The following is a 15,730-nucleotide window of genomic DNA, read 5'->3' on the forward strand; positions in this document are numbered from 1 at the left end:
GGAACCTGCCAGACCGGATCCTCTTCAATCTCAGGGACCGGGCCCTGCAACTTAAAGGTACTCTGTGTCCCCATAGGGGACTGTGCAGGGAGCGCACCTTCTTCCCGGAAGCCGCGGCGGCTGCTGAATTCAGGAGGCCGGTGGACTTCCGCGCCGACCGTGCCTGCTTGTCGGGCGCGGTCTCAAATTTAATCCCCGGCTTCATCGCGGCCTAGTCGCAAAAATCCCGCCCCCGGGCCTGCCTGTCAGGGGTAAGGGCGGGATTACCGACCTGACGTCGGATGTGAGGGCCGGAGCATCCTGCATGTTTCCTCCCCCCTCACTGATCACTGTGGGGACCCCAGATTCCCGCACTTTGCTGGCGCCGCCCACGGCTCCACTCCTCCCCTGAGAGCTCCGGCAGCCATTTTTTTGGCATTCTGCCGGTGGAGGATTCTCAGTGAACAGCTCTGCAGCTCCGGGGGATCCAAGGCAGGGAATCTGGAGGACACACTCCGCTCGTTAGCGGTCGGTAAGCCACACCGGTCACCCGGTGCTGGTCCCCCTAGGGTGCTGGATTAGATACGTATATATCTATATCTATCTGTTCGGTGGGCTGTATACCCCTTTCCCATATACCTTCAGTGATCACTCTCCTAGGAGACAACAGCATGTCGTCCACAAGGAGCAAAGCTGCTAAGGCACAGGGTTTTTTTGCGGCCTGTACCTCTTGTGGGGCTATGTTACCTGCGGGTTCCACCTACCCTCACTGTGAGCAATGCTCGACCCCTGTTTCGCTTGCTCAGCCGGAGCCTCGGACACTGGTGGGCCTTTCGGCTCATGTAGACCCCCCTGCTCCCCCTGACCAGGCTGCAGGGACAGAGTTCGCCTCTTTTGCTGAGAAACTCTGAGTCACTTTCTCAATCCATTGCACAGTCTATGGACAAATGGTCTCCTAAGCTGCTAGAGGCTTTGCAGTCCAGACCGGACCTTTCACAGGCCCCGGCCCCTGTTGGCTCGTCGCCTCCAGGCCCCTCTCGGTCCGCGCCACAGCGCGCTCATAGGTTGGCCCCTCGGTGTCAGGCGGAAGACTCCTGCCCGGACCGTAGTCCTAGACCGGCTAAGCGGCCTCGCTGGGACTCTTCCCCGACTTCCTCTCGCTGCTCGGGATCCCAGCTTGAGGACTCTCTGGAGGACGAGGCGGACGTCGCAGCTCAGGGCTCTGACCCTGACGTCGCCCTTAACCTTGATACACCTGAAGGGGACGCCTTAGTAAATGATCTTATCTCGTCCATCAACCAAGTGTTAGATCTCTCTCCCCCGCCTCCTCCTGTAGAGGAGTCGGCGTCTCAGCAGGAGAAACACCAGTTTCGGTTCCCCAAACGTACACGCAATACGTTTTTTGATCACTCTAACTTCAGGGACGCTGTCCAGAAGCCCAGAGCGGTCCCGGACAAGTGCTTTACTAAGCGCCTCACTGACACGCGTTACCCCTTCCCATCTGAAGTCGTTAAGGGTTGGGCTCACTGTCCCAAGGTGGATCCTCCAGTCTCAAGATTGGCGGCTAGGTCCGTGGTGTCGGTTGCAGATGGCTCATCGCTAAAGGATGCCACTGACAGACAGATTGAGCTCCTGGTGAAGTCCATCTATGAGGCCACGGGCGCGTCTTTTGCCCCGGCCTTTGCAGCCGTGTGGGCACTCCAAGCTATCTCGGCTTGTCTGACTGAGATTAATGCTGTCACACGTAATTCTGCTCCGCAAGTTGCGTCTTTGACCTCTCAGGCGTCAGCCTTTTCATCCTACGCCATGAACGCCGTCCTGGACTCTGCTAGCCGTACAGCTGTAGCATCCGCTAACTCTGTGGCAGTCCGCAGGGTCATGTGGCTGCGCGAATGGAAGGCAGATTCGGCTTCCAAGAGGTTCTTAACCGGTTTGCCGTTTTCTGGCGACCGTTTGGCGAACGATTGGATGAGATTATTAAGGAATCCAAAGGAAAGGATTCCTCCTTACCCCAGGCCAAACCTAAGAGACCTCAACAGAGAAAGGTTCAATCGAGATTTCGGTCCTTTCGTCCCTCCGCCAAGTCCCAATCCTCTTCGTCCAACAGGCCGGAGAAAGGCCAGAGGAACTCCTATGCGTGGCGATCCAAGTCTCGCCCACAAAAGGCCGCAGGAGGCACTGCCTCAAAGACGGCTTCCTCATAACTCTCGGCCTCCCCTGACCGCATCCTCGGTCGGTGGCAGGCTCTCCCGCTTTGGCGACGCCTGGTGGCCACATGTTCAAGACCGATGGGTGAGACATTCTGTCTCATGGTTACAGGATAGAGTTCAGCTCTCGTCCTGCGGATCGCTTCTTCAGAACCTCTTTGCCCCCCGCTCAGGCCGATGCACTTTTTCAGGCAGTAGCTGCTCTAAAGATGGAAGGAGTTGTGATCCCCGTTCCCCTTCAGGAACGTGGTCGCGGATTTTACTCCAACTTGTTCGTGGTGCCAAAAAAGGACGGGTCATTCCGTCCCGTTCTGGACCTCAAGCTACTCAACAGACATGTGAGAACCAGACTGTTCCGGATGGAATCTCTCCGCTCGGTCATCGCCTCAATGTCACAAGGAGACTTCCTAGCATCGATCGACATCAAGGATGCTTATCTCCATGTACCGATCGCACCCGAGCATCAACGTTTCCTGCGTTTCGCCATCGGGGACGAACACCTCCAGTTCGTGGCATTGCCTTTTGGCTTGGCGACAGCACCACGGGTTTTCACCAAAGTCATGGCATCCGTTGTGGCGGTCCTGCATTCTCAGGGCCACTCGGTGATTCCCTACTTGGACGATCTCCTAGTCAGGGCCCCGTCTCGGGTGGCGTGTCAACAAAGTCTATCTGTCGCTCTGGCGACTCTCCAGCGGTTCGGGTGGATCATCAACTTCCCGAAATCCAAGTTGACACCGACCCAATCACTGACGTACCTTGGGATGGAGTTTCATACCCAGCAAGCGTTAGTCAAGCTTCCGAGCGACAAACAGCTTTCTCTGCAGGCAGGGGTGCAATCCCTTCTTCGGAGTCAGTCACACCCCTTAAGGCGCCTCATGCACTTCCTGGGGAAGATGGTGGCAGCTATAGAGGCAGTCCCGTTCGCGCAATTCCATCTTCGGCCACTCCAATGGGACATTCTCCGCAAATGGGACAGGAGTTCGGCTTCCCTCGACAGGAACGTCTCTTTCCCTTGCAACCAAGACGTCACTTCAGTGGTGGCTCCTTCCCAACTCTCTGTCACAGGGAAAATCCTTCCTACCCCCAACCTGGGCTGTGGTCACCACGGACGCGAGCCTGTCAGGGTGGGGAGCGGTTTTTCTCCACCACAGGGCTCAGGGAACCTGGACTCCGATAGAGTCATCCCTTCAGATCAATATTCTGGAGATAAGGGCAGTGTATCTAGCCCTATTGGCTTTTCATCGGTGGCTGGAGGGCAGGCAGATCCGTATCCAGTCGGACAACGCCACTGCCGTCGCATACATCAACCACCAAGGCGGCACTCGCAGTCGTCAAGCCTTCCAGGAAGTCCGACGGATTCTGCAGTGGGTGGAAGCCACAGCTTCCACCATCTCCGCAGTTCACATCCCGGGCGTAGAAAACTGGGAAGCAGATTTTCTCAGTCGTCAGGGCATGGACGCGGGGGAATGGTCTCTGCACCCAGACGTGTTTCGAGAGATCTGTTGCCGCTGGGGAACGCCGGACGTCGATCTCATGGCGTCACGGCACAACAACAAAGTTCCGGCATTCATGGCACGATCTCAGGATCACAGCGCTCTGGCGGCGGACGCGTTAGTTCAGGATTGGTCGCAGTTTCGACTGCCTTATGTGTTTCCTCCTCTGGCGCTGCTGCCCAGAGTGTTACGCAAGATCAGGTCCGACTGCCGTCGCGCCATTCTCGTCGCTCCAGACTGGCCGAGGCGGTCGTGGTACCCGGATCTCTGGCATCTCACGGTGGGTCAACCGTGGGCGCTTCCAGACCGCCCAGACTTGCTGTCACAAGGCCCGTTTTTCCATCTGAATTCTGTGGCCCTCAACCTGACTGTGTGGCCATTGAGTCCTGGCTCCTAGCGTCTTCAGGGTTATCTCAGGATGTCATTGCCACCATGAGACAGGCCAGGAAGCCTACGTCCGCCAAGATCTATTATAGGTCTTGGCAAATCTTCCTATCCTGGTGCGCTAATAACGGTTTTACTCCATGGCCGTTTGCCTTACCCACTTTTCTTTCATTCCTTCAATCCGGAATGGACAAGGGTTTGTCACTTGGCTCTCTCAAGGGCCAAGTATCGGCGCTTTCCGTGTTTTTTCAAAAGCGCCTAGCCAGGCTTCCGCAGGTCCGCACGTTCCTGCAGGGAGTTTGCCACATAGTCCCACCTTACAAGCGTCCGCTGGAACCCTGGGATCTTAACAGGGTGCTAACTGCTCTTCAGAAACCACCTTTCGAGCCGCTGCGGGATGTCTCTCTATCACGTCTTTCGCAGAAGGTGGCCTTCCTAGTGGCAGTCACATCACTTCGGAGAGTGTCTGAGCTAGCAGCGCTGTCATGCAAAGCCCCCTTCCTGGTGTTTCACCAGGATAAGGTGGTTCTGCGTCCGGTCCCGGAATTTCTCCCTAAGGTGGTATCCTTTTTTTCATCTCAATCAGGATATCTCCTTGCCTTCATTTTGCCCTAATCCAATTCACCAGTGTGAAAAGGATTTGCACTCTTTGGATCTTGTGAGAGCACTCCGGCTCTACGTGTCTCGCACGGCGCCCCTGCGTCGTTCAGATGCGCTCTTTGTCCTTGTCGCTGGCCAGCGTAAGGGCTCGCAGGCTTCCAAGTCAACCTTGGCTCGGTGGATCAAGGAACCGATTCTCCAAGCCTACCGTTCTTCTGGGCTTCCGCTTCCTTCAGGGCTGAAAGCCCATTCTACCAGAGCCGTGGGTGCGTCCTGGGCATTGCGGCACCGGGCTACGGCTCAGCAGGTGTGTCAGGCAGCTACGTGGTCTAGTCTGCACACTTTCACGAAACACTATCAAGTGCATACCTATGCTTCGGCAGACGCCAGTCTAGGTAGGCGAGTCCTTCAGGCGGCGGTTGCCCACCTGTAAGAGGGGGCCGTTTTTTCGGCTCTTTTTATTGAGGTATTCTTTTACCCACCCAGGGACTGCTCTTGGACGTCCCAATTGTCTGGGTCTCCCAATGGAGCGACAAAGAAGAAGGGAATTTTGTTTACTTACCGTAAATTCCTTTTCTTCTAGCTCCTATTGGGAGACCCAGCACCCGTCCCTGTTCCCTTCGGGCTGGTTGTTCTTTTGTGCACACATGTTGTTCATGTTGAATTGTTCTTTTGGTTCATGGTTTTCAGTTCTCCGAACATCCTTCGGATTGAATTTACCCTAGACCAATTTATAAGTTTTCTCCTTCCTGCTTTTGCACCAAAACTGAGGAGCCCGTGATCCACGGGAGGGTGTATAGGCAGAGGGGAGGGGTTACACTTTTTAAAGTGTAATACTTTGTGTGGCCTCCGGAGGCAGAAGCTATACACCCCAATTGTCTGGGTCTCCCAATAGGAGCTAGAAGAAAAGGAATTTACGGTAAGTAAACAAAATTCCCTTCTTTTCAGCTGCCCTGGTGACGGGTGGCTCGCTGGGTAATAATGGGGTTAGGGCTAGCTGTGTATTATCAGCTGGCCCTAAGCCCGAAATTCATGGTGTCACGCCAATATTAGATATGGCCACCATGAATTTCTAGTAAAGATAAAAAAAAAACACAACACAGAAAAATATTTTTATTATAAATAAAACACAACACAATTAGTGACTCCATCTTTATTGAAATAAAGAATCCCCCCCTCCTCCGCAGTAATCCTGGGTCAGGGTCCCGCGACATCCAATCCGGATCCAATATCATCTGATCGGTTTGCTGGAAGGCAAAGTGATCAGATGCTGTGTCAGGATCAAGGACGTGAATCACATCACACAGCAGCTGATTGTATACAAGCCGTTTATACAATCAGATGATGCATCGGTGCAAAAAAAACAAACAAAAAAACTCACTTATGTGCTGATTACCGGCAGCTCCTGGAGCGGAGTCTGATCCCGTCCGATCGCTGCAGGAGCTGCCGGTAATCAGGGATGAAGTCTCCTGACAGCATCCGCTGATAGGTGAAGCCGGCCGGGCGTCAGCGTCACCGTGAGACTTACGATCAGCTGATGCGTCAGGTGACTGCATCAGGTGATCCATCGCCAGGTCCTGCAGCTATCGGAGGTTTCCCGGCCGTCTGCACACAGCCGGAGCGGCGGTACCGGGGAAGGAGGAGCTGGGAGCGGGCATGGCACCGGGAGTCTGCAGACAGGTGAGCATGACTTCTTCTTTTTTTTTTTCTACTGTTCACTTTTGTTTTCGCCGCTGCCTCCACCTCCCGCCCAGACATGGCGCCGCACGGGAGCAGACATGCACAGGACTGGAGGTGGAAGCGGCGGTGACGGTACCGGGAGGATTCACGCTTCTGTGTTTACTGACAGAAGGAATCCTCTTCCTGTACATGTCACTATACTGCCCACCCCTTGCGTTTATAGCTGCATTTTTAATCATAGAAACGCACTAAAACGCAGCTATATCTGCAATTTGCGTTTCTCATTGCGTCTTTCAACATCCCATTGCACTCAATGGATGAAAAACGCGGGAATAATTGACGTGCTGCGTTTTTGTGGTCACCACAAAAACGCAGCTGAAAAAAACCGCTGTGTGCAGACAGCAAAAATGAAAACTCATAGACTTTGCTGGGGGAAGCAGTCATGCAGTTTTCTGGGCATTAACGCACCCGAAAAACGCCGCGAAAAACTTAGTGTGAACTTACCCTTCAGCTTTGCCTGTGTGTATTTAAAGTGTTATACTCATGCTGGTGTAATGTCGGCTTTCCATTACTAATCTATTTCATTTTATGTCAAGGTGAACTGGCACGACTTTGCGTTTTTCGATCACGTGATGTATGAAAGTTTGCGGCAGCTGATTCTCGCCTCCCAGAGCCCTGATGCAGATGCTGTGTTTGCATCCATGGACCTAGCCTTTGCAATAGACCTGTGCAAGGAAGAAGGTGGTGGACAGGTATGGCTTCTTAATGATTTTTCTCATCCCATCCTCTATGGGAAAACTTAATGCTCATCACACATACTGTGGATCTCCAGAAATTGTAGACTGTAATTCCAGCTGATGGGTCAGACCTGTAATACAGAAAGCTAATGTGAGCTAAATCTGACACACACTTTGATCATTTGGTAGGTTTCATCTTTAAAGGAAATCTGTCAGCAGGTGTTTGCGATGTAAGCTGAAGCCAGCATGCTGCAAGGGTTGAAACGTCGAGTTCAGGGATGCCTGTCTTGTCAAGGCCCAATCTGTTTATTTGCTATGTTTGTAAAAGCAGCAGGACTTATCATTGCTCTGAGTACAATATAATGCACAAGGCAGTACAACATGCCTCTTTCTCTGACATATCAATGTCAATGTACGCTCTCTATAGAGAGCCTGGTGTGGGTGGGGTTAGCTTACTCCGCTCTGCTACATGGCGAAGGGGGGGGGGTCAGTTTTATAATCCGGCGGTGTCTTACCAGAGGAGGGCAGCGGCGGCTGTGGAGCGAGGTCACAGGAGGCAGGGACGGTGGTGGAGCAGGGCGATGCTGCGGGCAGTGCAGCCGGTGGGTGTCCCAGATGCTGTCCCAAAAACTGGCGGTTGGGCTTGGGGCTGGGTGGTGGGCGGTGAGGGCGTCAAATAATTTTGTCTGGAGCCGGCACATGTGCCACCTCCGGTTGCCATGTTCTTTAAGTCCGCTGCTGGGAGATCAGTGCGCAGATTCTGGGCGCCATTATTTAAAGTCCTCGGCGCCAGCAGCCCCAGCACATCTGCCGTCTGCCGCCACAGCACTGCCTCCTGCTTCTTGGTCCCCGCTTCCCCTGGTAAGCTACATTTGGATTTTAAGATGCACCTTATATTTTCCTCCCAAATTTTTGAGAGAAGTGCGTCTTATAACCCGAAAAATAAGGTGTGTGTATATATGTCCCATTATGTAGAGAAAACATTCAGGTTTTCCTGACTCAGTGTTTCTTCTCAGGTTGAACTTATCCCCAACGGTGTAAATATCCCTGTAACCCCACAAAACGTGTATGAATATGTACGGAAATACGCCGAGCACCGGATGCTGGTCGTAGCAGAACAACCTCTTCATGTAAGTTCTCACTTCTTTTGACTTGTAGTAGGTGATGGTCACCTCTTGGGTAGGTTTTACTCTTGTTTGTGCAAAGTTTGAGAAACTAATGACTCCCATATTGGTAAAGTGCAAATTGTCGCTGGTTGTCATGAGGAATAGATGCATAAGTTGATGCTTACAGAATAAAGCTTGTAATCTGAGCCTCTTAAAATTGAAAAATCAGAGCTGATGTCACTTTATAGGATTGGTGGTTTTGAGATCCTCTACCAGTTCGATGGTTTGTGCCGAGACCACCTCCTGATATGAAGCCATTGAAGCCCTCTATTGTGCCTCTTCTATTTCTGCTCCAAATAGAAAGGGATCGGCATTGCACTAAGCAGAGCACTGATCCCCTTTTTTTCTGCCCCACTCGGAGTGGAGCCGAGAACTCTAGGGCTGAACTCATCTGTCCACTCGTTGGAGCAAACATTGGGGTCTTGGCACAGATTATGCCCACTGGACAAAATATTGACAAAACTTGAAATTGTGTGCCTAAAGTCAGTACAATGTAAGACGCATACAGTCTGCTGGGATCTCGCCTTCATTATGCCTAATGTATATTGTAGGCAATGAGAAAAGGCTTGCTGGATGTGCTCCCAAAATCTGCGCTGGAAGATTTAACAGCCGAGGACTTCCGGCTCCTTGTCAACGGCTGCGGAGAAGTCAACGTTCAGATGCTGATCAGTTTCACATCATTCAATGATGAATCAGGTAACAGGGCTGGATACTTACCAGGTATGCCTGTAGCAACAAGAAAATGTAGATTTCATAGGTTTGTCTATCGCTTCATCGGGGGACACAGGAGGCTGACACTAGGCAAGAAAAGTTAGCTTTTTCTGTGTAGGATACACACACCGGAGCCAAGCTGCTAAGTGTTAGCTTGATGCCCTTAGGAGGCAGACACGGGGCAGCTATAGGGTTGTTTTCTTCAGCGCTCTATTGGGAGACCCAGACGATTGGGGTATAGCTACTGCCCTCCGGAGGCCACACAAAGCACTACACTAAAAAGTGCAAGGCCCCTCCCCTTCTGGCTATACCCCCCCGTGACATCACGGGTTCTCCAGTTTTAGCTTTGTGTGCGAAGGAGGTCAGACATCCATGCATAGCTCCACAGATTTTAGTCAGCAGTAGCTGCTGACTATGTCGGATGGAAGAAAAGAGGGCCCATATAGGGCCCCCAGCATGCTCCCTTCTCACCCGTGGATGGTGTTGTAAGGTTGAGGTACTTATTGCTAGTACAGAGGCCGGAGCCCACATGCTGTTTTCCTTCCCCATCCCCATGAGGGGCTCTGGGTGAAGTGGGATCTTACCGGTCTCCAGGCACAGAGACCGAGCTCCATCCACAGACCCAAAAGAACCTGCTGGATATGGAGCTGAGTATCGTCAGGGACAGGGCCCTGCTACATCAAGGTACTCTGTGTCCCCGGGCAAGCGCGCCCACACACACCAGCATTGCTGGGAGTGTTAGTGCGCCGGGGACAACAGCGCGGAGCGCTGGTGCTATTATTCACTGCAGCTTTGCTGAGTGAATTTATGTATTGAAAACGGCCGCGCCGGCCGCTGCTGATTGTTTTTTACATTGTGGCGCGGCTGGGACTTGTGGTGCGCCGGGGGACTTCGGCGTCGGCCGTGCACATAGGACGGCCGCGCTTATTACTCGAGTCCCCGGCTTTGCGGCCTAGCTTTCGTTTCGTTCCCGCCCCAGCCCTGCCAGTCAGAGGAGGGGCGGGACGCTGTACAGAAGCTCAGCGCAGGGAGCTGGAGTCTGCTTTGCATTCTCCAGCCCCCTCTCACTGAACACAGTGAGACGCCGGGTTCCCGCTCTTAGCTGGGGCTCGCCCACGGCCCGCCCCTCTGCACAGGACGGGGAAGAGAAGCCGGCAGCCATTATGGTTTCCACTCTGGGAGAACGGAACCAGTCACAGGTTTTTGGGCGACCTCACACCCGCTCTTGTGCGGGCGGTAAGCAGTACTGACACCACTAATGCTGAAGTGGGCTTTTGGACTGTGTGCTGATATGCTATGCACTGTACTGTACTGTCGCTATTCTGGGCAACAGCAGCAAATAAGCAATGCTGCTGAGGCACAAGCTTTCAATGCTTCTTCGTTTGCATGTGCTGCAGTGTTTACTGTCAGATTGGGCAACAGCAGCAGTAGAGCAATTTGTGCTAAGGCACAAGCTTTCAATGCTGCTTCGCTTGCATGTGCTGCACGGTTTATTGTTATGCTATACATTCACTGTATGTCGCTATTCTTGGCTAATGCGCCCAGATAAACAGACAAAAGCAGCAGTAGAGCAATGGTGCTACGGCACAAGTTTTCAATGCTGCTTGACTTGCATGGGCTGCAGTGTTTACTGTCATGCTTGTATGCTATACATTCACTGTATGTCGCTATCCTTGGCTAATGTTCCTGGATAAATAGACAACAGCAGCAGAAAGGCTAGGGTGCTAACGCGCAAGCTTTCAATGCTGCTTGGATTGCATGGGCTGCAGTGTTTACTGTCAGGCTTGTATGCTATACATTCACTGTATGTCGCTATCCTTGTCTCATGCTCCTAGATAAATAGACAACAGCAGCAGAAGAGAAAATGTGCCAAGCCACAAGTTTTCAATGCTGCGTGTACTAAATGTACTGAAGTGTTTATTTGTACTTCATGCTTGTATGACTATTCACTGTACGGTCGCTATCCTCGGCTAGGCTCTTAGATAGCTAGACAACAACAGCAGAAAAAGACAAGTTACCAATGCACGGGCTTTCTATGCTGCTTGTACTGCATGTCATACGGTTCCAGGACCCCCAGTGCGTGCAATTGCTCAACCGGGGTCTCTGCTATATGTGGCCAAAAGAACCACCTGTGATCTCTGTCCGGAGACAGGGACGAAGTTGCAGTTTTTCCGCTGATATATTGTCTGTGACTATGACTGACATCTTACAGACTTTGCACCCCAAGCAGACCGTGGGCAATATGGTTGCAATGACCCTGGCCGCCCTGATTTGGAGCATCTCAAGGCGCCAGAGTGATTCCAGGCATCCCAGAGAGCAGGCATCCGACACGGTCGACAGTCCCAGATGGCCTAAGCGGGCTCGCTGGGATTAGCCCTCGACTCCATCACTGGTCAAGGTCCCAGCTGGAGTACTCTCTGTACGATGAGGCAGACGTAGCTGTTCAGGACTCTGATCCTGAGACCGCTCTCAATCCGGATACACCGGATGGTGACGCTATAGTGAATAATCTTATTGCGTCCATCAACGAAAGGTTGGGTATTTCTCCCTCAACTCCTCCAGTGGAGGGGTCAGCTTCACAGCAAGAGAAATCTCTATTTCAGTATCTCAAGCGTATATTGAGTACTTGTTTAGCACTCTGACTCCAGAGAAGCAGTCCAGAAACGACACGCTTATCACGATAAGCGTTTCTCCGACCGTATTAATGAGACACGTGTCGCTCCCCCCTGACGTGGTCAAGCGCTAGACCCAGTATCCAAATGTGGATCCCCCAATCTCCATGCTTGCAGCTAGATCTATAGTTGTAGTGGTGGATAGGACTTCACTTCAAAATGCCATTGACAGGCAGATTGGCCTCTGGTTGCAATCTGTCTATGAAGCTATCGGCAGGTCGGTTGCTCCGGCAGTCGCAGCCGTGGAGGCACTCCAAGCTATTTCAGCTAGTATTGCGCAGGGGGTCGCTGTCACAGGTACTCTCGGTCCCAGCAGCGTCTTTAACTCGCAATGTCGGCATGGCGAATCATGCTGTTATTGCTGTCCGAGACTCTACGAGCCGGACGTCAGTGGCATCCGCCAACTCCGTGTTTTCTTCAGCGCTCTATTGGGAGACCCAGACGATTGGGGTATAGCTACTGCCCTCCGGAGGCCACACAAAGCACTACACTAAAAAGTGCAAGGCCCCTCCCCCTCTGGCTATACCCCCCCGTGGTATCACGGGTTCTCCAGTTTTAGCTTTGTGTGCGAAGGAGGTCAGACATCCACGCATAGCTCCACAGATTTTAGTCAGCAGTAGCTGCTGACTATTTCGGATGGAAGAAAAGAGGACACATATAGTGTCCCCAGCATGCTCCCTTCTCACCCCTGGATGGTGTTGTAAGGTTGAGGTACCTATTGCTGGTACGGAGGCTGGAGCCCACATGCTGCTTTCCTTCCACATCCCCCTGAGGGGCTCTGAGGAAGTGGGATCCTGCCGGCCTCAAAGCTCTGACGCCGGGCTCCATCCACAGACCCATTTGAACCTGCTGGATGTGGAGCTGGAGTACCGTTCAGGGACATGGCCCTGCACCATTACAGGTACTCTGTGTCCCCGTACACACAGGCACAGCACACTCCAGACTTGCTGGGTGTGCTAGTGCGCCGGGGACAGTAAAGGGTTACAGTCACTGCAGCTTAGCTGAGTGACTTTGTGTTTTGGGAACTACCGCGCCGGACGCTCCGGGAGCGGCGGCGCGGCTGGGACTTGTAGTTCGCCGGGGACTGGGCGCCGACCGCGCTTTTACGGCGGCGGCGCTTATAACTCCAGTCCCCGGCTTCTGCGGCCTAGTGCCGCTTCGTTCCCGCCCCCTCCCTGTCACTCAGGGAAGGGGACAGGCGCTGAGCAATCAGCAGCGCCGAGGGCTGGAGCCTTTTTACATGCTCCAGCCCTCTCACTGCACTCTGTCGGACGCCGGATTCCCGCTCTGCCTTGGGGGCACGCCCACGGCCCGCCCCTACTCACACGAGCTGGGGAAGAAGCCGGCAGCCATTACTGCAGAGCTCGGGGCACCAAGGCAGGACAGTGGCGATCATACACCCGCTTATAGGCGGGCGGTAAGAGGCACACATAGTGCTGACCACGATATAACTGCAGTGTATACATGTGTTGTTTTTAACTACATAGGTCGCTATATGCCCGCTTGGGGAGCGACACATCAGCAGCAGGAAAGCAGGTGTGCTAGAGCACAGGCTTTCTAGGCTGCTTGTTTTGCACGACTGAGGTGTTCATTTGTGTTTATGCTGATATGCTATACATTGCACTGTACAGTCGCTAGTCTTAGCTATATTCTTCTGGAATGGCTAGACTACAGCAGCAGAAAACCAAGGGTGCTGGGGCACAGGTTTTTTTCTATGCTGCTTGGATTGCATGTGCTGCAGTGTTCATTTGTACTTGTGCTTGTATGCTATACATTGCACTGTAGGGTCACTCTTCTGGGCTATATTCCCCTAGATGACCAGTCTACAGCAGCAGAAGAGCAGAGGTGCCAGGGCACAGGCTTCTATGCTGCTTGGATTGCATGTGCTGCAGTGTTCATTTGTACTTGTGCTTGTATGCTATACATTGCACTGTAGGGTCACTCTTCTGGGCTATATTCCCCTAGATGACTAGTATACAGCAGCAGAAGAGCAGGGGTGCCAGGGCACAGGCTTCTATGCTGCTTGTATTGCTTGTGCTGCAGTGGTCATTTGTACTTTATGCCTGTATGCTATACATTGCAATGTACGGTCACCAATCTTGGCTATATACTTCTAGATAGCTAGTCGGCAGCGGCAAAAAAGCAACACAGTTTTCAGTGCTGTTTTTACTACATGGGATGCTGTTCATGACACCGTCCCATTGTGTGCATGCTCCCCTGTAGCACGTCGTCTGCCGGGGTCTCTAGCACTTCGTCTGCCGGGGCTCTACTAGTTGTGGCCAAAGAAACCTCCTGTCAACCCTGTCCATGGACAGGGACGGAGTAGTCATAATATAGAGACTTGCACCCATGGGCAATCTACTTGAACAAAAGGCAGCTCTTCAGGGCTTTGATACTGACATCGCTCTCAATCCGGATACACCGGGTGGTAACGCCATACGGAATGATCCTATACCGTCCACCAATGGAAGGTTGGATCTTTCTCCCTCAGCTCCCCCAGTGGAGATAGGAGACGAACAGGAGAAGTTCCTTTTCAGTGTCTCACGCAGATATTGAGTATTTTTCTGGCCACGCTGACTTCAGAGAAGCAGTCCAGGAACACCACGCTTACCAGATAAGCGTCTTCTCCAAACGTTTTTAGGATACACGTTATCCCTTTTTTCCCCTGACGTGGTCAGCGCTGGACCCAGGGTCCAAAGGTGGATTCTCCAATCTCCAGGCTTGCATATAGAGCCATAGTTGCACTGGAGATGGGGCTTCACTTCAAGATGCCATTCACAGACAGATGGACTCTGGTTGAAATCTGTCTAGGAGGCTATCGGCGTGTCGGTTGCTCCGGCATCCACAGCCGTATTGGCAACCTAACCTTTTCTGCTGTTCTTGCGCAGCTGACCTTGAGCAGGGACATCTGTACCGCAGAGGCGTCCGTAACCCCGCAATGTCTGCACTGCGACTTACCCTGTTAATGCTGTCCTAAAAGTACAGTCGAGGTTTCGGTCCTTCCCAAGCTCCGGCAGGTCCCAATTGTCCTCGTGCAAAAGGGCTACAAAACCTCAGACGGGCTCAGATTCCGGCCGGGCTCAATCTCGCCCAAGGAAGGCGGTCGGAGGAACCGCTACCAAGGCGGTCTCCTCAGGACTCTCAGCTCTCTCTCTCTCTCTCCGCATCCGCGGTTGATGGCAGACTCCCCCGCCTTTGGCGACATTTAGCTGCCACAGGTCACAGACCGGTGGGTGACGGACATTGTGCTCACGTGCACAGGACAGTGTTCTGTTCTCGTCCTCCGACTCCATTCTTCAGAACGGCCCCACCTCTCCACCGAGCAGATGCCCTGCTGCAGGCGGTGGACGCTCTAAGAGCAGAAGGAGTGGTGATCCCTGTCCCCCCTCAGGAACGAGGGCGAGGGTTTGTACTCCAATCTCTTTGTGGCTCCAAAAATGGACGGTTCCTTCCGTCCTGTTCTGGTTCTGAAACTGCTCAACGAGCATGCGAACGCCAGGCGGTTCCGGATGGGATCCCTCCGATCCGTCATTGCCTCAATGTCTCGAGGAGACTTCCTTGCCTCAACAGACATCAAAGATGCCTATCTCCACGTGCCAATTGCTACGGAGCACCAACGTTTTCTACGTTTTGTGATAGGAGACGAACATCTTCTGTTCGTAGCTCTGCCATTCAGTCTGGCGACAGCCCCACGGGTGGGCACCAAGGTCATGGCAGCAGTGGTAGCAGTCTTGCACTCTCACGGACACCCGGTGATTCCGTACTTGGACGATCTACTCGTCAAAGCAACCTCCCTCGAGGCATGCCAACGCAGCCTGAATGTTACGCTGGAGACTCTCCAGACTTTCGGGTGGATCATCAATTTGGCAAGGTCAAATCTGTCTCCGACTCAATCACTAACGTATCTCGGCATGGAGTTTCATACTCTATCAGCCATAGTGAAGCTTCCGCTGAACCAGCAGCGTTCACTGCGGACAGAGGTGCAGTCTCTCCTTCAAGGCCAGTCGCACCCCTTAAGGCGCCTCATGCACTTCCTAAGGAAGATGGTGGCAGCCATCGAGGCAGTTCTCTTTGCGCAGTTTCATCTGCGCCAACGGCAAT

At 52.9% G+C, this 15,730-nt stretch overlaps 1 protein-coding gene across 1 annotated transcript in view; it reads left to right on the forward strand.

Annotated features, from left to right (window-relative positions):
- Positions 1-15,730, forward strand: part of UBR5 (ubiquitin protein ligase E3 component n-recognin 5) — a 392,825-nt gene that overhangs the window by 342,863 nt on the left and 34,232 nt on the right. The window contains exons 54-56 of the mRNA XM_075353032.1: positions 6,940-7,095; positions 8,097-8,210; positions 8,798-8,942. Of these exons, the coding sequence (XP_075209147.1) occupies positions 6,940-7,095; positions 8,097-8,210; positions 8,798-8,942 (415 nt within the window). The remainder of the gene's footprint in view (positions 1-6,939; positions 7,096-8,096; positions 8,211-8,797; positions 8,943-15,730) is intronic.

This window comes from Anomaloglossus baeobatrachus, chromosome 6, assembly GCF_048569485.1.
Source record: "Anomaloglossus baeobatrachus isolate aAnoBae1 chromosome 6, aAnoBae1.hap1, whole genome shotgun sequence".
NCBI lineage: Eukaryota > Metazoa > Chordata > Amphibia > Anura > Aromobatidae > Anomaloglossus > Anomaloglossus baeobatrachus.